At 38.6% G+C, this 25,000-nt stretch overlaps 1 protein-coding gene across 5 annotated transcripts; it reads left to right on the plus strand.

The window, feature by feature from the left end:
* Window positions 1–1,209: 1,209 nt before the first annotated feature.
* LOC101858406 (E3 ubiquitin-protein ligase FANCL) lies at window positions 1,210–23,013 on the plus strand. 5 transcript variants are annotated; one of them, XM_035969624.1, is made up of 13 exons: window positions 1,210–1,403; window positions 5,326–5,439; window positions 6,327–6,383; window positions 6,976–7,067; window positions 9,228–9,324; window positions 10,241–10,309; window positions 11,481–11,631; window positions 12,014–12,097; window positions 12,584–12,629; window positions 13,723–13,804; window positions 18,647–18,763; window positions 21,116–21,184; window positions 22,598–23,013. In XM_035969624.1, exons 2-13 carry the CDS (start codon window positions 5,341–5,343, stop codon window positions 22,625–22,627), a joined length of 993 nt encoding a protein of 330 aa, XP_035825517.1. In that variant the 5' UTR covers window positions 1,210–1,403; window positions 5,326–5,340; the 3' UTR covers window positions 22,628–23,013. The 5 variants fall into 5 exon arrangements, with proteins under 5 accessions (XP_035825517.1, XP_005097811.1, XP_035825515.1 ...); XM_005097754.3 differs by lacking the exon at window positions 1,210–1,403 and adding an exon at window positions 1,839–2,109; XM_035969622.1 differs by lacking the exon at window positions 1,210–1,403 and adding an exon at window positions 1,845–2,007.
* The last annotated feature ends 1,987 nt before the right edge of the window (window positions 23,014–25,000 follow it).

The following is a 25,000-nucleotide window of genomic DNA, read 5'->3' on the forward strand; positions in this document are numbered from 1 at the left end:
AGAGAGAGAGAGAGAGAGAGAGAGAGAGAGAGAGAGAGAGAGAGAGAGAGAAGCAGGAAGATAAAAAGACAGATGTTTAAAATATACAACAATACCATATCTGGTGTTCACGTGCTCTGAGACTCAATACAAGCACAGGTTGTAATGTTTTTGTTTTTCAAGAAAGCAACTTGCTGGTTCTTTAACTTTTCCAACGATAGCAGGCGGATATAAAAACTACATAAAAGCAACTTTAAAAAAATAAATTCGTACAATTAAGGAAGTAGACTTTGAGGAAACAAATACTTAACTCGCAACCTGAGCATTGCTTGAGATCGATTTTTAAAAATTTTAAGTTCGCTTGGGGCGATGTATTTGCCGATCAGCAGTTAGTAGATGATAGAAAAATCTGACACAATAAGATGACGAAACGGGGGGGGGGTTGGAGAGAGAGAGAGAGAGAGAGAGAGAGGGGGCTTGTGTATAATGTTAATCAGGCTCTAATATTTTTTTAAAAAGTTCAATTTGTAGCCTATCTACTCGACTGTCAATATAATGGATTGCATTGTTATTTGGAAACTACCAGAAACTGGAAAACTTAGTTTTCGGGAATAAAGTGCGGACGAACTCTGATACCGCCATAAAAAGACAGATTACAGATTGAAAAACAAGGGATCGCACTAATAAAATCCGATTTGCATTTAGCCCTCTTGCTTGCTTCGAAGTTGGCTACAATATCCGGGACCAGTGGGAGAGACCCTCTTATGTAAACAAGTTGTAAATTAAAGCCCCCCCCCCCCCCCCCCCCAAAAAAAAAAACCAAAAAAAAAAAAAACTCTGTCACTGACTAATGGTACGACGTCAAATGACACGGAAAAACAACTATTTGTGCAGTACGGTAGTTTAATCTGAACGGACTTACCAGCTATGTTTTCTTTGTAACCTTTCGTGAAGAACATCATAGCCTTAGCAGCCCGCTGTGGTGTTTTCAACAGACCTTGCCGAGTGGGGTCTTCTCCAAGATGTGTTATTATTTGTTTGTACTGTGATGCCATCTCATCGACAATTTCATCTTCATTTACCTCTGCTGCAGCGACGCCGTTCGAAGTGATAGGCCTAGGATCTGCCCCATTCGTCATTTTGGTGTGATGTTCAGCAGAAGCAGTTGAAATATGACCATTCATGTCTTGTTGTTGCATGCTGGATTTGTACGAATCGTGAGAAAACGAGCGCGACCTAAGCCCTTTTCTTGGTGACTGTCCTGGCGTTTGAGAATCTGATAAGCCTGCTGTGTTTTTATCACTGCGCTCGTAACCCGAACTAAGGCTTGTCTGTCTCACGAAAGTCAACCGACGAAGCGTTTCCTCGAGCTCGACGTCTGGGTCTGGCACAGTAGGTCGGGAGTGATCACACATCTTGGAAAGGTGGGGGTATCGCTCTTTTATACTCCAAGCAGAATATAATATTCAGGGTAACAGACCACTCACACAGCCACGCGCTTCCTTGACGACATGTGTGGAACCCTCATCCACTTCGAACATGGGTAGCTTGCGCGAGCTAAACTTATTTTTAGAATTTTGTTTACGATTGCATATCATTTCCGATCTTGATTGGCTAGAATATCAATCGCTTTAACGATTGGCTCTCGCAGGGGACTGGTATTCTGCCACATAGAACAAGTTGCTTTTATACTTCGAATGTCGAAAATGTTTCTTTTAAGCTCTTTAGCTTTGATTCATTGTTTCAGAGTTGCAAAAATATTGACTATGAAAAAGAAGAAAACAAGAATGAAGCATAGAGCTCCTCAGTGCCCTGGCTATATTAAAAACATGAAAAGAGGCTGGTATAATTTTATACACTGTGAAAAAATCTGGCAATCACGGAATCGAAAATCGAAAGTAGGGGCCAAATAAAAACAACGCAGGCTAAGCGCGAGTTCCAACTTCTTTCCAGGGAACTTTTGATGTGAAGTGTGAAGACGAAGAGTAACATTTTCTCGCGAGTTCGGATAAGATGCCATATGAAGAGTTTATTCCAGGACTTGTTCCCATGTTTTCTGAAAAAAGCCTTTGCATTACATACAAAGGGTTTCAGGAAATCTGTGTAAGGAGGTCTAGACGAGGTCTAAAAGTAAAAGTAGATCTAATCTAGATCTAGGATCTAGATCTAGATCTAGATCTAGATCTAGAGATATAGATCTAGATCTAGAGATATAGATCTAGATCTAGATCTAGAATCTAGATCTAGTAAAAAAGCTGGGACTTTAAGAAGTTACAATTTTGTCTTGATAAGTTGATCCACTCCCGTGAACATGATCATGAATGATAAATCTTGATGAGACCACACAATCAGATGGATGGGATCACACTGAGGTGTGACAATCAAACACCGGAGGGCTTCGCCTGAACTTTCATGACAATCTGGGTAGGGATAGGGCCTACATACAAGACCGCGTCAGATGACATCATGAATTTAATCGAATTTTGAACTTTCCAAAGCTTTCGTTTTTCTGACCACTAGAATTCTAGATCTAGATATAGATTCTAGATCTATAGCAGGTTCAGTTGTTGTCTCTGCATCCCAATTTGTTAGACAAAGATTGATTTTTGATTGGTGCTGTATCAGGTTGAAGGGCTAGACCTATATCTAGATCTAGATCTAGATCTAGATCTAGACCTCTAGTACCCAGATGGCCACTGGATCGGAAAAGTAAAATAAGATTGGTAGTGTCACACACACACACACAGACGGACAGAGAGGCGAACGCACAACACCGAGCACTCGAGCACAATAAGCTAGATCTACCCACCAACGCGAAAGAGCTCCAATTTACTCGGTGGAAATTGACAAAAAGTCAATTTTTGTCAATTGCCACCGCGTCACTCGGTGGCAACTGACACTACCAGTCAATTTTTGTCAATTGCCACAGTGTCACTCGGTGGCAATTGGCGCTACCAATAAGATTAGTGCTGTCACAATGCAATGGGTGCGTTATAATGGCAGAGGCAGCAGGAGAACTCAGTCACAGATGGAAAGCTATAAATTTTGGACATTTAAAGGGGAGGAGCCATTAAAATTACGAAGTGGCTAGCCTTAAGTACGGCTAGACTGAGAGTCTAACCGTACTTAAGTACGGCTAGACTGCCAGTCTAGCCGTACTTAGATCTAGGTTTGACCCTATCGACTCAAGCCTGTTAAGTACACAGGTCTCATAATTAGATCTAGATCTAGATCTAGTAATTATTCAGGTTCAAATACATGCAAGTCAGTAAGGCACCTTTTGGTTTTGTCTAAAATACAAATACTTTAGGCATTGCAAACTAAAAATTTCATTTACAATTCAGCCATCAAAATTAAGTACGGCTAGCCTGACAGTCTAGCCGTCCTTAAGTACGGCTAGCCTGGCTGTCTACCCGTACTTAAGTACGGCTAGACAAGAAGTCTACCCGTACTTAAGGCTAGCCGTACTTATCTTAGGCCCTATTAACATTAGAAAACAGGAGGTTTAAAATACATGCACTGTCATTAAGGCACCTGGTTTCGTCTCAAATACAAATACTTTAGGTACTGCACACTAAAAATGTAGGCCTATTTTTGGTAAATGGTCAGTCTAGCCATCATATTAAGAATAAGTACGGCTAGACTGCGAGTGTGGATCTTGAGACTCAAGATTTGATGAGTGAAAATTCCATGCCTTTTATGCTATAGAGTGATTGGTCATCAAGGTTGACCACTCTTTTCTCACCATAAGTGTGTAATAAACTCAGCCGCGGATCATCTCAGTACATTTCAGGGTAAGGCAAGGCGAGAATATTTTGCAGATTTTAGGCCTGACCATGAGTCTTATGGAATATCCCCGGCGGTGAGTTGGTGAAGATCACGTTCTCCTAAGAGTCTGCCTTTTAAACTCCCACGCTCCAGGATCTTAGGCGGAGACTACTCCGTAGATTGGATAATTAGTCGAGGCCAAGACCAGAATAATGCCTGCAAACTCTCTTCACTCTCTGTTTTTTATAATTTTACAATAGATGATCCTTTATAATAAACTACTTGCACACTTGCAAGCTAAAATTAAGCTTTCGTTAACTTTAATTTTGCGTACTCAGTACAGTAGAGATTTTATGAAATATGTGTAGCTGTTTTCTGTACTGAAACCTTGATTACTCACATTGTAAGTCTGTGCATGCCTGTAAAACAGACCAAAACCTTAAAAAATACTTGGGACACTGTAAGTTTGGTTTGGATGTTCGTAGTGTAATTATAAAGGCCGTCGTTAATCGGACTCGAGTCCGAATAACATTTTTTCATATTCGGACTCGAGTCCGAATTAAAAAAATTCTTATTCGGACTCGAGTCTGAATATGAAAAAATGTTATTCGGACTCGGGTCCGGAAAAAAGGAAGTGTCTTCGTTCTATAGCTCTAACGTTCAGTGCTTCCAATTTTCCGCCATTTTTTAGTCCCCCCCCCCTCCCCCACACACACCTTTTCTGCCGATCCGATGCCCGCCGCCTCATTGATACGCCCCCCCCCCCCCCCCCCCATGTTTCCCACTTTCTTTGTTGTAGAAAAAGGTGAAATTGAAGATTAGCAGACCACCTGGCACCTGCATATTATGAGCTGTTTATCCAGAAAAAGTTGTGTTGCTGTGTAGAGCTGAGCATACGTCAACTTTTGATTCCATAGACCAGCGCACAATTCATTACGTAGATCCACGTCAAGACTAGCTTATTAATATTAGTGTAATAATGATCAGTTGCGGGGGGGACAGTGTGCGTGTCGGGGGGGGGGGGGGGGGGGAGACTGACGCATATGCGACGTTCAACGCCCGGACCGATAGTGCCCCCACCCCCCTCCCCGACACGCACACTGCCACACGTGTGCAGGCCGCCCATCCGACCCCGACACACGCTAACGAGCCATCTTTAATTGTTTCTGATGACCTCTTGACAAATAAACATTTATTAGAAGCGCTATAACTTTTTAGGCCGGCCTCAAATTCATCGTAAGATTAAAACTCGGCTCCTGCACAAAACGCCTTTTTGCCCGAAGTGATCCCGGTCTCTACCCAGCCTGGGGCGAGTCACGAGTGAGGCAGGACAAGAAGCCGGAGTCACGAGTCACAGGAAGTTGGAAGTGATGTCATGCTGGACAAGAATCAGAGTCCGAATAACATTTTTTCATATTCGGACTCGAGTCCGAATAATCACTTCGAATTATAAATTACTGTCTTGTCATTTTCCAGAGGAGATACAATCTACACTAAATTGAAAATATCAGTTTATTAATTATAAATTGTTTTTATGATATCTTTCCAAGTTTGTAATTCTCTTGAGACTGTTCACAGGGAAAACCATACTACATGGCAATTCATGTTCCTGAAGTACTTTCCAAGGCCCGCATCGAGTGTGAGTGGAAGCTGGAGCATCGAATTCGAGACAAGTCCGATTTAATTAGACAGGTACTTTTGATGATGTTACCAGATGTAATAATATTGAGCTTTTATTGATATTTAAAGTATTTTTTAAAAAGTATTTATTGCCCTATATGCTTTTACTTTATTAAAAAGAAAATTATCTTGTAATTTGTAGTCTTTTAAAAAGTGTACATGATCAGTGAATGCAATTTGTGAGTGTTTTATACTTCTTATGTATAATATTTTTGTTAAAGTTAATTGTTTGAGATCAGATATTTTGTAATATGTTGTTTTAGCAATAAAAATAAACAAATCTAATGTTTTTCTACTTTTTCTTGTCAAGTAAGCAGGGTCAGACTGAGTATTTTCAAGACTACTTTTTCGTGCCATAGTACATGATATATACATTCATTCGAAATTTCTAAGACTTATTGTCAATGGGAAAAGTGTCCATATTAGACAAGTGGGAGTCTTACACAGTGTCATCCTAAGGTAACCAAAAGCAAGGGAGGGGGGGGAATAGGGAGAGGCTCTTTGTACTGTTGATTGTCTTTTATACAGATTGCCATTAGAACAGGTTCAACTGCTGTAACTATTGTATGAAAAATGAATTACTACTTGTATATATAGTGCTTTATACATTAGCAAACACGGACACATAGCAAATAGATTTTTCAGGTTCCAAAATTTTTGTTATGCCGTGCCGTATATGTTCTTTGTATTGAGAATACATGCATGGCGGAATTCACACAATAGGCAAGATTTCCATGTCCTGCCAATTTATATATGTGTATCTTAGACTGTGTGTATGTATATATCTGTAATTATTTAACACCAAATAAAATGATATGAATATCTATACCTTTCATAACTTTCTGACACAATGTTTAACTGGATCATAGTTAACTTTTTTAAACTAATTCCTTTTCCAGAGGCTTCAGTCTTCAAGCAGTCTAGCAACATTCTTGAAGGAATTCATTCTGATTGCTGTAAGTTCTGCCTCTTGGGTTTTATTAAGTTGGTTACAGCAGGGTTTATATGCAAGGAAAAATAAATATTCTCAATATTAGGCTTCATTTGTAAATGTTCAAACAAACTTTCTTCAATATTTCTTTTGTTTTTGTTTTCTTTTATTAATGAATAGTATTATTTATAATATTATTAGATCATCACTGCTGGATTCTAAACAGCTATCTCTGAAAATGTGGTTGTGTTTTTTTCCCCTTAAAATCTGACGGACATCACACAGCACATCCTATAAATTTAATAACTTTCAGCCTGATAACCTCTATCCAAATAGTTGCTTCAACATTAGATTCTAAACAGTTGAAAATGTGTACTTTGGGGGTTTTTTTCACTTTCGAGAAGTTTATAAAGGAGAATGGCGGTTTGTTCTTTGATCAAAGACTAGCTGTTTTTTTCCTCTGCTTTGCTACCAGTTGTAATCATTATTAATTCTTTTAATGCTGTAAAATAGCTTGATATAGTATTATTTTCAGACAATTTTATGATATTGAAATTGGCGTGTTTACACAATTAATTGATTGGGCTATTTTTATTTTTCTCCTCACTTTTCTAAAGGAAACCTGTATGCAGCATGTTCATAGCGATGCTATGTGGTCTGACTGGAATGAAGAAATTGTGGAACAAGTTCTGGAAATTGACAGCAACAAGTAAGTAGGATGATTGGAATCTTTTATCAGTGCACTATGCCTCATGTGTCAGGGGAGGGGAAAAAAACCCAAACTAGTAAGCCCATAGCAAGCATGCATTTAGCGAATCACACACACAGCGAACACCTTTCCAGGTCCCGAATTTTTTTCTTATGCATGTATTCTTTATATATTTAAAATGCATTCATTGTGAAATACATGTACATAACTTAAAGATTTCTGTGCCCTGCCTATTTTGTTGTATGCTTACTCGACTGTTTTCATTTCATTTTTTAATTCACTAGGAGCATTTTATGAATTCTAGTGCAGTGGATCTGTGAAAGATATCAAGGTGACACAAAAAAAATTTTAGTTTACGGTAAAGTTTGGGCCATGACTCTTTTCCTCAGCTTTAAATCATGCGATTTAAACAGTGACGCAGCTTAATTGCAAATTGTCGCGACTGCAGGAGCGTCACTCCCTTGTCCATTCGTAGCATATATCTAAAACATTAAAAGTTGACATATTTTCCTCTCCACCACACCTTAGCTTAATCATAAAAACGCTGTCAAACAGACATATCTGTGTTGTATAATGTACTGCTTCTTATTAAACAGTGAGGCTTACTTGTGAAGAAAAGTTCAGGATTTAATAAGATTTAGTGAGTGCAGCTTATACATACAGGTACGCTCAGTTGCCTGGGCTGTACAGTAATGAAATGTGTGAACACAGTGGAGGAAATGCTAATAAAGTTTGGAGGTTCAGAGTTCAACAATCAGTGTGAGTACAGTATTTTCATTTTGGAGAAAACTATTTATACCGACAACAGCGTCAAGATAATGACTCTAGCTCAGCGCCTTAAAAGGTTAAGTTGCGTTCTTACAACTATTTTTCTCAGGTGATGTCCCACTGTTGCACATGTGGTCAGAATTATGCTCCCTTTAAATAACATATTTATGCAGATGTCTTTTCAGACATCTGCTTCACAATCACAAGCTCAAACATTCTTTCATACTTATGGTTGAGTCATCCATTTTTGGAATCAGATTACAGTGGAGTCCACCCATAACGAGTCCTGAAATAGCGAGAAGTCTGTTATAAAGACACTATTCTAAAACCCCTTTTTTTTTCTCTTCTTTATCTTTGTAAATAAAATACTGCCATAGCGCAATCAGACTAACACGCGAGTCAGTTATAGCGGAATATTGCTGCTGCTGTGCACAGCGTATAGGCCAATTATGCATAATGTAAAACCTCGCAAGTTGAGAAGCTTGTTGGTGAACTAGTGAAACAAAGAATGGGGGAGCCCATGTGTGCCAACAGTGAAGGCCGGAGCGAATGAATGGGGAGGGTGTGGCTTGCGCAGACAAGCAGAACACATCGCGTGATAGGCCAGCCTAGTCTAGATTATCCAGGCCTACCATGCCTCTCTTCTCCGATGCGGGGATGGAGAGGTCACAGCAATGTGACGGACGGAACGAGTGTGTGACGTGCGCAAGCAGACGGAACGCACCACAGGATGTGGTGGGGTGGGGGACAACACAGAGCCCTTTCTTTCGCCTACACCGAGCTGTCAACATCACTAACGCTAGAGAAAGAAACCTGATTCGATTTTTGATCAAGTAGGCCTATGACCTAGAGGTCATGTTGAAACAAACTCATCCTCAGGGGAGATAACAAAAAGAAATAAACAGAACACCATACTCATAGATTAGGCCTACTTATTTATTTCCATTGAATTTATTACTGGGTCACTTATAACGAGAATCCTGCTATAACAGACATTTCGCAAAAGTCCCCTCCCTCTCGTTATAACAGGATTCCACTGTACTTGTTTCGGTGGCGAAAGGCTGATGGGTATTTATGTTAGGAACTATTATAGTGTACAGGTTGTACTGCACACCTTCATCCTTTCATACAAGCAAAGGGTGAGCTATTCTGAGGGCACTATAGGCTCACACACTGGAAATAACCTCACAGTATCAATTTGCCCATATAAAGTTATCTTTTAAATTTCATATCTTCTTTCCAATCCGCGCAGGAGATTTTTAAAAATGAGGTTATTTAAGTACATGCGTATCGAAATTGGTTTTTATCTGATTTTCATTTTTAATTAAGATTTTCATTTTTAATTAACAGTTCATTGCAGTTCAGTTTGGTTTTTGTTTTATCTCCTGTCAGATTACTTAGCATTGATGAAGACTTCTCAGCTGTTCAGATCGGTATAACAGATGAAGGCGGGAGACTACATAAAATCAAAATCCATCTCAAGACTCAGGTATCAAATGTAACCACCCTGGTTTATGTCTTCAGTCAAAGTCTGCCTAAAAATGATATTTCTATAGTGATTTGCATATTGTCTTCCTTTCATGTCCTGCTTTCGCTGTCTCTACTTTCTCAATTGTTTTCACAGTATTGTTTCTCACACAGTGTACAGATATTGGAACAATTTTTAAAGAAACATTGACATTTTTCACCTTTACCTCTGTGTGTATTAATATGAGGATCTTCCTAAGCAGTAGAAACATGGGGTAATTTCTACTGAGTAATGTCAAGGGACATCTCTGACTTTAGAATTTCAGTTTATTGGTTTCAAACTTTTCTATAAGGTCATTTTTTCCCCCTCCCTCTTAAAAAAAAAAGAAATGAAACAAGAAATAAACAGACTTCAGAGTTGGTGCAAAAGTCCTGTCTTTTTTTTTCTTAATTGTACAAATGATTTTCATTTGTCACTTAAAACAGTTTACTCATTTCTGCTTTCAAATTCTTGACGTATCATTGATGTAGATTACTACCATGACTGTGCCAATCCACAATGATTTGTTGATATGTGTCTCATCTCTTGTTTCGTTTCTCACTTCAGCCTTGTGCGAACATAATTTCTGTCATGATTGATTTTAGTTTCATTCTATTTTTCATAATCCTTTTTTTTCTAGTTTCTTTCTTTTTTGGGGGGAGGGGGGGGGGGATAGTATGACCACATGATAAATTAAAATAAAATGCAATCAAAACAGTAGTCCTTAAAGTCAAAGTGAGTGTCCAAATAGGTCTGTAGGCCAGAAAAAACGAATTGCTTGGCACAGATGTGAAACTGACCCTGCCATGAAATGAGCTTTATCCCTAATAATTATGGTTGTACATTATTTTTTTTCTTTGGAATACTACTGATACCTGTACTCTTATTTTTCCATCAGAGCACAACAGCAGTTCCAGTATGCATCACAGATCTTCCGCACAAGCTTGAATTTAATTGGGCAACAAACGTACGACTATCATTCTCTTTTCCATTTTCTTTGTTGATTTAGCCTATGTATCCTTATGTGCGGCGCGACGTTTAGTCTCTTGCGATCAGTTGCGAGGTGTGTATCCTTATGCACGACTACGTCGTGCCCAAATATTCAGTCGTGTGGGACAGAAGCGACAAAAGTGTCTCCTTATGCGCGACGCAACGTTAGGTCGCGCTTGGCTGGTAAATCCTGTGCGCGACTGACAATTCACAACAGAGAGACAGTAGCAAGTTATTTTTTGCTCATAGCCTCGAGCTTTGCCTTCACCGACACACATGCACACATACACACACACTCCCCGCGCACGGCGTGTCAACCGTGGGCACACCTTGGCTAGGTATTTTGATCAAGGGTGATGCTATAAACCTGCAAGACCCCCAGGTCTGTCTCACGCGACGAGATTCTCGATCGCTACATGGACCGGTCGGATGTGACAGTCGCGTTAAATTTTGAGGAGACAGTTTCTGTATGATCGTTACTTTATTGATTTTAGAGCGATAAGGACCAGGCGCCATGTAACGTCGCCCCGCGCATAAGGAGACAAGCTCTAAGAATCCATTATTTGATTCCTTGTTTAAGCTTAATAAATGTAAGTGTATGGGTTAGCGTCCCTATCAACACTCTTCGGTTCTTTAAGAGTCGTGACCTCTGAATTTAGCCTGTCTCCAAAAGAAACCATTGTATATCAAATCAGTTGTAGATTTTTGCTGCGTCCTCTGTGTCAGTGAAATTTTTAATGAAATGGCATAACAGCATTGACTACATATCATAAAAGTTTTTCAATTTTAGAATGGAATTTGTAATATTTTTTTTCTACTCTTAAAGTATTAAAAAACTAATATGGAGTCTATATTTTGTTCTTGGTTCCATTTTATTTTTAGCTTACATTTTTGTTGACCACAGCTTAAGTTTGGATATACTTTTGCAGGTCTATTTAAAATCTTTTCAACAAAATTTGTTTATTATCAGTATCTAATTCTGAGTGTGTAGTCCTTTTTCTATTTCATTTGTCTATAAATTTATTAATGCCTTAAATTTTTTGTTCACTGAAAAATACAAAAAAATGTAGTGTGCAAAATTCTGGTTTCCATCTGCCCATATCCTTACTGAAGCAAACTAATTAGTTAATGGTTCTCTGTCTTTGCAGACAAGACTCAAGCATGTTGTGGAGCAGTTTGAAGCCACAGTCCTGTCCTACCAAAACTTCTGGAACACTCTGAAGGAAATTGATGAGAAATGTTGGGTGCTTGAACCTGAACATCCCAGCTTTTCCGCAACACACAGGCGCATTGCATTGGGTTCGTGATCACGGTTTTATTTTTCATACTTTAAAGAATAGACAACAGTATAGTTATGTTGGTATGAATCGGCTTCACAATGATGTATACACATTTTTAAAATAAAGAGTCATATCATGATTATGAGCTGAAATGATTTTAATGCAAAATTATGCAAACTATAAATACACAAATAATGTGGAGGAAAGAAGTCACGACAAGGTGTTCCCTCTCATTTACAGACGTGTAGCTTAATTTCAGGACTTTAAAAATTTATTTTAGTAAGAGTTTTACAGCACTTGCTATACAATGAGGTTATACTAGTGCCTAAATTCCAAGATTTTGTTGACTATTTCAAGTTGATTCACTGATAGACTGACTTTCTGCCTCTATTTCCTTACAGGACAAAACTTGTCTCTGCACATAACTGTCAACTGCCAACAGCCCTCAACCTTACCAGAGTGTCGGTTTCTAGGTGCTGAATCAGGTATGTATGATTGTCTAAAAATACTATTTACTCATAGTTTTTGCATATTTACGACTTGTTTTGAGAAATGTGAGATACCAATAGGGTTGGCTGGTCTGATCTGTTAATGTCTTGTCATTTATTGAAACTGTCAGCTTCGTGTCTGATTTCAGCTCTGTTGAAGTTTTTAGAAGATTTGGAAGGTTTGGCTGCACGCTTTGTCTGTTGCTTTATTTGATAAGGAGGGCAATGAAACTGTCTGCCCACATTTACGGTTTTTGTCCGAGTTCCCACTGCGTCGAAGTTAGAATCGAAATTGAGAACTTGCCTCTTTCACTTTAGTTTTGTCCTCTTATGAACTTCCTTTCATGGTTCGAATGTGCGACTGTAAATTATCCTATAACTTAACAATGTATTATTTTCTGATTATAGCACACACGATGCTTTTGTTTATTTTTCTTTAGATTTTTGCAATTCCTTACTATGATGATATTTTGCTTCTTACAGCAACTGCCCCACTCAGAGAAAAATTGAACGTCAACCTTCTTCGATGGTAAGTTCTATCATTTTGTTTTTGTTCTGCAGCTTTTGTGTCTGAAAAAGATGTTCTCGATTTGCTCTTTCCAGTGGCCAGAATACTGAATATTTTTATTCTTGAGACAGATTACTTTGCTGGGTTTTTGGGTTGGGTTTTTTTTGGCTATGATTGGGGCCAAATGGAGTGTACACTATTTTGGCTCTCACTTCAGCCCAGATTTGTGTTTAGCGCACATTCCCAAGAAGTTGAATGTTTCAGAATGGAATGGTGTCTGTTGGGTCAATAATAAATGGAAAGCGCATTGAGAGGTATGCTCTAGCTGTATAAATGCAAACAATTATTATCTATAATATCATTACTATTTTACTAATATTAATACAATTATTACTACTATTATTATTATTATTAATATTAATTATTATTAAGTATTATTTATTATCATATTACTCCACCGAACAGCACTTTCTAGTTGAGAAGTGGTTTGTCAAGCAACATCATTGTGTGAACTCGGGGAAGAATAAATTTACTTTGTAATGAAATGTGTTGCCTTTCTAAGGCAATAAACAGCTATTTGTATGTCAAATTTACTATTGACTTTTTATTTTATGATAATATTAAAAAGCATTTTTGTAGAGCAAATTTCTGCTCAGCTGCAAGCTCTGTGTTCTCTATAATTTATATTATTACCCCAGCAAACCTAATAGAATTCTCAAACAATCTCAACTTCTTGGGAAGCATGCAGTCCAAGTTCCCACAGTCGCTTAAATAATAACTTACCAACTAGATTTTTCATTAAATGGCTGGGTATCCACCCACACCTGGGTGAAGGGAAGAAAATAAGTGTAAAGTGCCTTTCCCATAGACACTCTGTCAGGCTGGGCTGAGCTGCGAACTTCCAAACCTGCAAACTCATGTTACGATTCAAACACTATATCACACATGTTTGTGTGTCTTCATGAACTAATTTATAAATTTTCTGCAAGTATAGATAGGATGTTTTTGCGTTTTAAAATCATCTGTCATACTTATTATTCATAGATTCAATATTGTGTCATTTGTTCTTGAAATATTATGTGTTTTACTTATAAGTTATATTGTTGTTCAACAGGGATGTGGAACGTTCATTGCTGAATAACTTACAAGAAGTATTGGATTTCGATTTTCCATCTCCAGCGGATACCAGTCGAACAGTGAGTCAAATTTATTGATGTTTTACTGTAATGTGGCTTGATCCTTTTATTTTTCCTTCAGGAACACTAATGCCTTTATCTGTGTCATAATGATGCTTTTATTGTAAATAACTCACTATAGAATACAAGTTTTTCTCACTTAACTATTCCTACCAGGCCAAAATCCACCACAAGCCCAGGGCTTTTCCTATACCTATTTCTATGCCCCTACCCCACCAAAGGAAAATGTCAAAACATCCAACTAAACACACACAAACCATATCATACGGCCCATCAAACTGGAGGTTAAAAAATAATCTATCAGGTGGTGGTACAAAATTGAAAATTTATTCCAATTATATTAGTTTAGGGTTTCTAAAAGTGATTGCGCAATATCGAAGGTGTCGTATGAAATCAACAATTTTCCAGCTTTGAAAGGTCATAACTAAAGTAAAACAACAGCATCTTTCAAAATTCCCAGGTAGTTTGCCTCAGGTAATGCAAAGGAAGGCTGAAGTTATGTATGTGTACTTATTAATTATAGAAGTAAAAATATGAGGTATATAAAGTATATACTGAAATCAGGGGAGAACTTTTCTGGTCATTTTTACATTTTAAAGGGGACAGAAGAAAGCGCTGAAATTACTAAAAATCGTCTGTCAGTTTTTTTAGTCATTTCAGCGCTTTTCTTTCATATCCGCTAACAGGAAGTCAATTCTATTATTTCGAAAACGTGGATCGGCCGAGAATTTCATGTTTTTTTCATTACGTGTACTTCTATAGTGAGCCACTCGAGCTGTAATTTGCAGCTCTCGATCCTGCAAGGCCATGCCGCGATCCGCATTTTAGTTTTAGGAAAAGTGTCAATCTTCTGTGGGATGTTTTTAGAAAAGTTACATTTGTATCCAAAGAGTAAAAAAAACTTGTCTTCGGAAAAGAAGCAGAATGAATCAGTTCAATGGACGCTTAATTAACAGTTAACACTATTTTCCCACAAGTTTTCTTTCTCCCAGAATTGAATTCAGAGGATTCCATCAGTTTTTCTTTATGTGATAATATCAGATTTGCTTTTTCATATGTGAGGCAGCGTGGTGAATTCAGGCGCTCATCAAAATAATGAAATTGAAGAAACTGGCAATTTTCACTGGCAATTTTCTGCCAGTTGGGCTATTTTTATCAAATTTTGTTTTTTAGCTTAACATCATTGTTGTCCAATTAAGAACACTTTTCTGAATGGATTTTACTGAAAGACGTTGATTAAAGTTAAAGGCTAAAAAAGTATGAGCTTTCCGTTTCTACAGACTATCACGCTATGGAAATAACCGAACTTTTGTAGCCATTTTCTCACTAATTCTACCTTTGACACCAGGCAACCCCACCTTCTTTGATTTAAAATGTCTTGACTTCTATTCAAGATATAAGGGCGTTTTTTGCACCTATAGCAAGACAAGCGAACAAGCTTTAAGATGATACCAATAACTCCACATGCCCAAAAATTGAGAAGCACCTGTTTCCTCCACGTCCTGACACATTTACTGAAAAGTAGTACAACATATTCACCAGCTTTGTGACCATGTCTGCAAAGATGATATTTTTAATGAAACCAAAGCTACTCTTGTCAGTATAAATATTAAGAGTACCTTCGAAAACAGCCTGTAGCTGCCTTTCAGACAAGGGGTGATTTTTCTTTATGTGTAGATCAAACGACCATGTATCTACAGTCAACTGCAATATGAGATAGACAGGGCGACCTAAATCTACCGATTTTTTCAGTAGATACCGATTTTGGGCCTGTTCTACCGACATATCGATAAGGTGTCAAAACTACCGTATTTTCGATGGGTGCCGAAAGAAGAAAAAGAAGAAAAAAACTCGATCTGCAGTGCTTCCAATCTTCTTTGTTTTTGTGTCTATCCGTACATTCCGAAAGTTCCGTACTTGCAGCATCATCATATCAACCCCATGCGTTAGAGAGAGAGAGATCAGCACTTGCCTCCGTAACTTGTCAGATATTTACGGCAACTCTCGGCAATAAGTTGTATTAGAAACAGCCAGATTGCGCATTTCGTACACTCGACCATTGTCTATCTGTGCCGTTCGGTCGGCAATAGTTTTTCACGTGCATATCGGCTAAAATGTCTACTGAGAATAGATAATCTTCCTCCTTCCTTTCATCCATTCATTCTTTGTGTCTATCTTCGGGTTTTTTGCTGCGGCTGGAATATCTGTCCGTTTAATTCAAAACCAAATCTGAAAAGGCTACTGAGTTCATATTTTACCGGTTGCGTTTGTGATACATGTATTACGTTCGGCGTTCCCCCGTCTGAGAGTACGTTACACGCGAAGAAGCGGCTATGGCGGCTGGCAGAAGTGTAAGTTTTAATACAGATACTGAGACTCCATCGGAAAAATCAAAATCTACTTTCACTTTCGTAACCACTCAGATTATTGTCTGGTGATAGTTTGACGTAACGTTAGATTTACAGTTACAGTTAATAAAAATTTGTAACGTGCAGTTTGTGCGCAAAAAAACACAGTGTCGCCATACAAATTAAATTGATATTCTCACTGCTGTCACTATAATGACAAAAAAGAAAACTAGCATCCTCCGATTTCTAGATTGTCGGGCCCGTCATCATGACCGGTCAATGAACCTACAGTAGTAGGCGTTGGCATCGTGTGGGTACAGCATGAGTAAGGGACGGCCGTCGGTTGTTGGGGTAATTGAAGTTTATTCAAAGTTGGAGCATTGCGGGGCTTCAGAATTGACACAATAAAATCTACGGCAGCAGGATGAGGCCGCGGTGCAAGAAACAGATTCTAAAATAAAAACGATAAGTGGAAATGGTTTTGCCATTCGACAATCAAGTGCGTAAATGTGGGAACATTAGAGCACAAGCTTGATGATTGTATCTTCAAGGTTGGTGTTCCTGGATTTGTCGGATTTACCAATGATGACAAATTGAATAGTGATGAGGAAATGCCATTTTCAACCCTCGGAAAGCTCTATGTTGGATGCCTATGCATCATGATGGCTTATTGCTGATTAAATACTGGTACTGTGATTTAGCATTTTGAAAAAAATCAATACTTAGTCTATGATGCAGTGATTCACTGATTGCCAGGTTTTCAACATCACTACATCCCACACTCTCACTGTAACTCCTAACAAATCTTTCCTCATCCTTTCTGACTCTCTGTCTTGCATCACCTCACTCACAAACTACACACTCCTACATCCAAAAATAGTTAGGCTACAACAGAAAATTCATACACTATCCGAAACAGGAAAAAACGTCATGTTCCCATGGATACCCAGCCATGTGGGCATCCGAGGAAACGAGCAGGTAGACGACCTGGCGAAGAAAGCTTCATCCCTTCTGCTGGGATCAATGACAAACACTCTCCCACAGACTGACTTTAGAAATAAAGGCAAAAAGTACACCTCCAGTCTGTGGGAGAGCCACTGGGAAAAGCAGAAAAATAATAAATTATATGAAATTAAACCCAAACTAGAACAGCGAAATCCTTCGGACCTCTCCAGAAGAGACGAAGTCATTTTTACTCGATTGCGCATCGGACACACGGCCCTGACCCACAAATACCTCCTACAGGGAGATGAGAAGCGGTTCTGTGTCGGATGCGACACAGATTTTACCATTAGACACATCTTAACAGAATGTCTGGACTTTGGAGAGATCCGAAGGAAATATTATAAATGCAAGAAATTGCAGGATATTTTTTCCGTCGTTGCTCCCAGCAGAATTTAAAATTTTATAAAGGCCATTGGCCTTTATGGCGAGTTGTAGAGTGAATTTGATATTATTTTAAAATTTTATTGTTACTTAAAAGAGTTGTTTTAAATCACAAATGTATTTACACTAAATTTTAATATTTTAACATTTTAGCATTTTAAAGCCAATTAGCTGACCAGTCGTGGAGTGAACTTTTGCGAAAGTAAACAACTTGTGTTTCGCGCGCTCATATGACCTTAGCAGTTGCGAGCGCCGTAAAACCCTATACTACTACTGTCCTTCCAGCTCCGGCTGTCAGTACACACTCTCTTTTAATTTCACTTTTTGCTCTACCGTAAGCCTAACTATAAAGGTTTTATAAATAAGTTTTGTTTTGCATGCTTTTTAAAATCCGTGATTGCTGAAACCAAACATGGTTTTGGCAGTTGATGTTCTTCTTGCCTCTCCTCAGGCCCAGATCAGGATTCATGTTGTATTTTTAGGGCAAAACTAGTTCAAATTGTCTATGATATTTAAGTCACAAAAGACATCAGTGTCCTATGCTAGTGTCGGAAAATATGTTTGAATGTAGTTTCTATTTGTGTGGGCTAGGGGTTTTGAAGTCAGTTTGGCAGTCACCCTGCACTCAATTCCAGATTCAATACTGAATGACAGGTGCCTTGAACGATAGTCCATAATATAAATGTTTTAAAAAAAACTAAACTCTCCACATTTCATACACTCTCTTAATCTTAACTTCTTCGCACCCAAACACCCCCTTCCCCTCCCCACATATAAACACACGCTTGAGCATGCACGCACTCACATACGTACACACACACACACACACGTGTATGCACAAACAAGTTTTCAAAATATAATTACCCAATATCACGAAAATCAAGCGCGTTCGATGGGGCAACTATCATCTTTTTTTTTCCTTCTTTGTCTTTGTACTACCTGATTTTGGGCTAAACTACCTGAAACTAACCCTGAATCTACCTGAAATGGGAATTTTGAGGTAGGCAGCCCTGGATAGAGATCTTACAGTTGGTTACTCCCTGAACTCTCGCAGGGATACTAAAAGAAGAATAAAGATACAAGTCGTTATGTTTTGCTGTATGTACAGGAACTGAGCATGGATTGTGGAATTTGTTACTGCCTTCACCTGAATGAGGAAGTTCCTAATGTGGTCTGTGAAGACAAACGATGTGCTCAGGCCTTCCACCAGTCCTGCTTATATGAGGTATGAAATTTTCAATTCCAATTACGTACGTGTAGATACACAGGGTTTTTATCTTTTTTTTTTCTTTTCTCAAAGCTGATGTTTTTATGTCCTCATCAACACTATTCAGATCAGTTAGAAGGGGGGTGGGGGAAGCTTCTGAACCCACCTGTCAGGACCAACCCAGGTTGATAGGGGTACAGCATCCCCGGAGAAAGGCTCAGATACTTGATTAAAATTCTCTCCCCATACAGGAATTGAATTTGGGTCCTCTGTGTTTGACACCCTAGATCTGTGAAGTGAAGTATAGATGGAGTCCAGTTCAGTGGAAAGCTGTGGGATATTGCTTTCGTGTCAGATGCTACACATTTTTAGAATCTAGATAGAAACTTATTTTAAAAATGTCGTGTCTCTTTAGTGTTGAAATTTAACTGTTGTGATTTTTTTTTTTTATTGTGTCCTCTACGGTATCTGTGTTTTCTAGTAAGTGAATTGTTAAATTAGCTGCTTCCTGTTGGAGAATGGTACAATTCTTGGAAGTGCAAAGAAAATCCTTTTCTCACTACTTTTGTCTCAATTGAACGGTATCATGAACTAACACTTTGTCACCAATGCAAGATGACTTGTTACAACAAGCAAATCGGTACTTGACCTGAAATGTGAGTGAAAATTGATATTGTGTGAAGACTGAATAGTTTTATTTTTTTAAAGAGGAGTTTTGTTTTTCCCAGCATTTTAAAAGGGAGTGCTTATTTAGGCCACATATATATATATGTATATATTCATAGTTTCACACAAATGTATGCACAATACTTTGAAAAAGAAAGGTAATGTCATTGTTGTTGTTTTTTCAACGGAATCCATTTTACGTTGAGAAAAGCGCTAAAAACAAGTTTTAAAATTTTAAGAATGCCCATAATATTAGGAATCCGAAATTACTACCTTGATCTAGTTGGCTTACTCTTTAATAACCATGAGCAGTTAAGAAAAAAAAGAGAATGGTATAGGATTTGTCTAAATATGACTATTAGCAATTAAGATATTGCCCATTTTGTCAAATTATCCTTGCAGGTAAAATAACCCTGTACTGTACCTCAGTAAGCACAAAAAGAATATTTCTCTGATTTTGTATAAAGGTGTTTTGTAGTTGAGTTCTATGTAAAATTCTCAACAAAATAATGTACATTTGGACCGTACAACTGAGATAGGTACTCATGCACACAATAACATTCACACATTACACACACACACACATACAAAAACACTATTACATTTACTCTCTCTCTAGATCTCTCTCTCACCACAACCACACACAAAACAAACAAATACACACACACACTCACACACACACACACACACACACACACACACACACACACACACACACACACTCAGACACACAACTCTTACCCTTGGTCCACTTTTCATTCAGTACCATCCTCTATTTTGAAATAATCCCCCTCACTAAATAAAAAGATCAGTAGAATCTCGACCTTGCGAATCCATGGTTAGTTCAAGAAATCTACCATATGATGTGGCCTAAATAAGGTAAGGGAGGGGGGGGTTTAGCTTATTTGGGCCATATGTGGCCCAAATAAGGTAAGGGAGGGGCGTTTAGCTTATTTAGGCCACATGTGGCCTAAATAAGGTCACCCATTTTAAAATCTTAAAATTGCCAAGTTCTTTTTATTCTGTATTTAAAATAAAAAGCTAAGTTCACACCGTTTGTCTTGCAGGAAAGCTTTATAGGGAAATTGAACTCCTTGACATCAGCGAATTGATCAACAAAGTCTAGTTCTTGAACAATCCTTTTATGGTTTTTTTTTTTTCAATGCAGGTTTTGGGTTTTAGAAGGGGGTTGTTTTGAAGGGGAGTTCAATCCTCTCAGCAAGCATAATGCTTAATCATTTAATGTCTTTCAGTTCTTGGATTATTATCTTAACATGAATGCCCTTTACTTGTCACTTTTTTGGTTTTGGAATGAGTCTCAATGAAGTTTGGTGCTATCCATTGGAGTGCAAATGATTATTACTTTCACCAGGCATACTGCTTCATAGAAGGTGTGATGTGAGACTGTTCCCATTGCTGTTCAGTTGCCAGAATGCTGTGCTGCTGTATCTGAGTGTGTAGCTCAACTAAAATAAAAAAACCAACCAAATAGTTCTGTGGTGCAGCAATGTGGCTCTTTGCTGTTAGGAAAATTTAACAGAGCATCCATGTGTATCCGTCAGGTTGGTCCTGTTAGGCAAGATTAAGCAGCTCACCATCTAAATGATCCAAACTATGTTGATGGGAGCATTAAACAGTTACAGTAACAATCACAGGTGAAACTCATGGCTTATGCATGGAATTTTCCTGTCTTGTTTATTTCAGTGGCTTAGAAGCCTTTCGTCACGACAGAGTTTCAACACAATTTTTGGGGAATGTCCGTTCTGCAGTCATGTAAGTCAGCAGTCATGTTTGTTTGTAGTGTGATTTTGTACCATCTACCTATTTTAATGGAGTCGCCTCAGGAGGTCAGTACCACTCTATTTCTGTGATTCTTCAGAGTTTGGGGACTCAGAGAAGACTTCTACTGTGGAGTGGCTATCTGCATGCAAAAGTTGGATTCAGTTCAAATAAAGTGGGGTTTAATTTTTCTTGTTCATATTGGAACATTTCTTCTGGGCCAGGAGTTCTGTCAGAGGTCTGACTTATCCACCTTTTAAATGACTGTATGTTAAATGTGATATTTAACTGACACAAATACCCTAAAAATGAACATGGAACAGTCACAGTTGTGTGAATGAAATGTCCTCTCTTTCAAATTTTAGTGCACGCAATATTGTGAAGTGTATTAAATTTTTGTCCAATTGTTTGCTGAAATTTGACCTTAGCTTCTGTTTACAATATTCCTATAAACTATAAAGTCTATTCCTTCTACTGCTCTTTGTCATGGTATATAATTTATATTTATACAGTTGGAACTGTACTTCAGGTTGGTGGAAGGTACCAGTGGTAGATTTTTCTTCACTCTTCGTCTTTCCTTTCACTAATAATGATAATATTCTGCCAATGTGATGGATGATGACAAGTGTGTTCCCGCCAAGGAGAATATCTTTCATAGAAAAATGGAAGAGAAAAAAAACTAAGATGATTTGTGACTTCTGCTATGGCCAGTGAGACCAGTGCTGATCAATTCCTGGCACTAAATGACCATTATTGTATCGGCGTGCTTGTCTTGACTCAAATAGTTTTGCCAACTCATTATAGGGTGATTAGAGAGAACCACTGATGATAAGCCTAATTTTTTTTGCGTTTTGTCAGTCTATCTGTCTTGCTTTTCCTTGGACTATGAATATCTTCTGAGAATACTTCTCTTGTACTTGTACTGTAAATAATGACTGTCTATTAAAGTAATACATGTAGCAGCTCTCCTACAAAGTGTTCAGTATTCGAAACAGACCCTTTCTGACAAAGAAAGCAAGCAACAAATGGGTAGTTGGCGCGTGCTCGTTTGTGGTTTGCTGCTCCTTTTCTATCAAACATCTGTCCTCCTTTTTTTTTTGTATTTGTTACTCTCTTGTAACACCTCTGCTCTAATCTTCAGAACGTTTATGTCCTAATTCAAATTGTGTTGCGAGTGCCATAAAGCGCTTACTAAAATTAAAACTAAGCAAGCATTGAGCTGTTGTCTTAAACTTGAACGGAAGCTCTTTGTCTAATTCCCCTAACAAGACAGAAGAAACAATGTAGTGTCTGTGTGCCATCAAAACCACTTTTACAGAATGAGAAAGCTATCCAAAAATTGTACCTTTCTCTTATTGTTGACTTTGTATTTTAAAAAAATTCTCTTGTCTTTTATTTTCTTTGCAGCCTATCAGAGTCAAGATGCCAGCGTCCTGAAATAAGAGGACAAGTTCTTGAAAGCTTCACAGATGAAAGTATCGTTCTTTGTTATGCCTTGTGAGATTTCCAGTTTTCCCCAATTGGTGCGAGCAAGGTGCTGGTGAGGGGAAAGTGACTCTACTCTGTCTGCAGGTTAAGACCGATGATCAATCCATGGATTGAGCCATTCAAGTCTATGGTGATCGTCAGCTTTTTCTGCTTCTCTTTCAGAAGTACACTCTTCCTGATTGCATACCTGCCACCTATGTTTGCTACGATGCAGTTTCAATATATTGCAAGCCTCCATAATAACTTACATTCTTGGATCATGTGTTGTAAGAGATTGTTATACTATACTTTGAAAACACAATTTGAATTAAAGGTCTGAGGACATTGTACCTTGCTGTTTGGTGTGTTGTGTGTCTGTATTTGTTCTGCTGCTAAGCTTGTTTCTCTGAGATTTTTATTCATTACTGTCACAAGTTACCTACAATGCCCTGAGTTCTTTGTGATGTTTGTTTGTGTGAGTAAAGAGAAGTACATTGACACAATAAAGGTCATTTAGTGCTGGCAAAAAGTAATACATAGAGAGGGAAATGACAGTGAGGAAAGTAAAAATGATGCCCTTCAACTACCCACTGTTGAGATACTGTAACCTTGTTTTATAGGTGCAGTGACAGGATTATACAACTAGACCTAACTCAGATTCAATGAAAACCACTGAAAACTTGAATTCAGCAAAAGAAAAGGGATTCATTTTTAAATTTATTAAAATCATCAAAATATACAGTGGAACTCACAGATTCAACGAGGTCGCCGGGCCTGATCTAAAATCTCGTTGAATCCAAGTTCTCGTTATAGCAAATATGAGGTTTTGAGTAGATAATTACAGGCACTGAGCAAGTAATGTGTAAAGAGAAGTAACAAGTAGTGGCTGAAATGCCTGCATATTATGATCTGTGGGGAAAAAAAGACCGATTCCCTCAAATGCACGTCCGTGTCATCTCGATTGTTTGCCAAAAAGTTGTGTTGCTGTGTAGAGCCTAGCATACGGCAACTTTTGATTCCATAGACCAGCACACAATTCATTACGTAGATCTACGTCAAGACTAGCTCATCATTGTAATAATGATCAGTTGCCGAGGGGGAAAAAAGACTGACGCGTTTGTGTCTGCAATGTTCAACGCCTGGACCGCTATTGCCCCCCCCCCTTCCCCGACACGCATGCAGGCCGCCCATCCGACCCCGACACACCCCAGAGTAGACACGTGCGCACGCCAACAACGCATGTGTTGGTATGAAAAAAGGCAGCTGATTGGTCGTTTACAATCGGCTAGTTGAATAATGGTTCACGAAGCAGGTGCAATGGATGGTTTCTGGGAATCCGGGAATAGATAAAGTTCGTTCTGGGAGAAAAATTAGCGAAGCCACGTCTGCAGGGGCTGTTCACCCTGGAAGCGACCTCGTTGAATCCGAGTTCGCTAATTTAAGTACTAGTTGAATCCGGGCTATTTTGATTGATTTTAAAGAATTAAAAAAAACGAGGAGTCTATCTCATCTCGTTGAATCCGAGTTCCACTGTATCTAGGCCTATCATGCCTCTCACTTCTCCGATGCGGGGATGGAGAAGTCACAGTGCTGTGATGGATGGAGCGAATGTGTGACGTGCGCAAGTATAAGAACGTATAGGGCGGGGTACAAAACAGAGGGCTAGTTAGTTAGCCTAAAGAACTTTCTTTCTGATCGCGAACGCCGAGCTGTCAACATCGCTAACGCTAGAGAAAGAAGCCTTATTCAATTTTTGATCAAGTAAGACCTGGAGGTCATGTTGAAACTCATAGATTAAGGCTTACTTTATTATTTCCTTTGAATTTATTACTGGATCCCTTACAACGAGAATCCTGCTATAATGGACATTTCGTACCGGTCCCCTCCCTCTCGTTATAACAGGATTCCATATATATATATATATATATATATATATATATTCAATCAAACCCATACACTTTACTGTTACATCAACACTGAGTTGTTAGGGTATTTAAGAGACTGATCTCCGAATGTAATGTCCCTATCTGATAGGACTAAGCCATGAACTATTACCCAGTCTTGGATTCGAACCACGGCCACCCACTCCCTAGTCCAGCATGATACAGTCCGTGCCGGCTTCAGACACGCCGGGCAGAAAACACGCTTCGGACTCAAGCACGCTAAACGGCTCTTACCGAATTTTTGCTATATTAAGCACAATAACTTCGGCTTCGGGCACGCTTCATTTACAAGACAGTCAATACTTTTATGATGACCCATCGAAGTTCCAACAGTCTATACCGCAGCAGTGAGTGTGTTAAGAGAAACACAAAGAAAGCAAGTGATGGACGCACACACACA

The sequence above is a fragment of the Aplysia californica genome, unplaced genomic scaffold, assembly GCF_000002075.1.
Source record: "Aplysia californica isolate F4 #8 unplaced genomic scaffold, AplCal3.0 scaffold00163, whole genome shotgun sequence".
NCBI lineage: Eukaryota > Metazoa > Mollusca > Gastropoda > Aplysiida > Aplysiidae > Aplysia > Aplysia californica.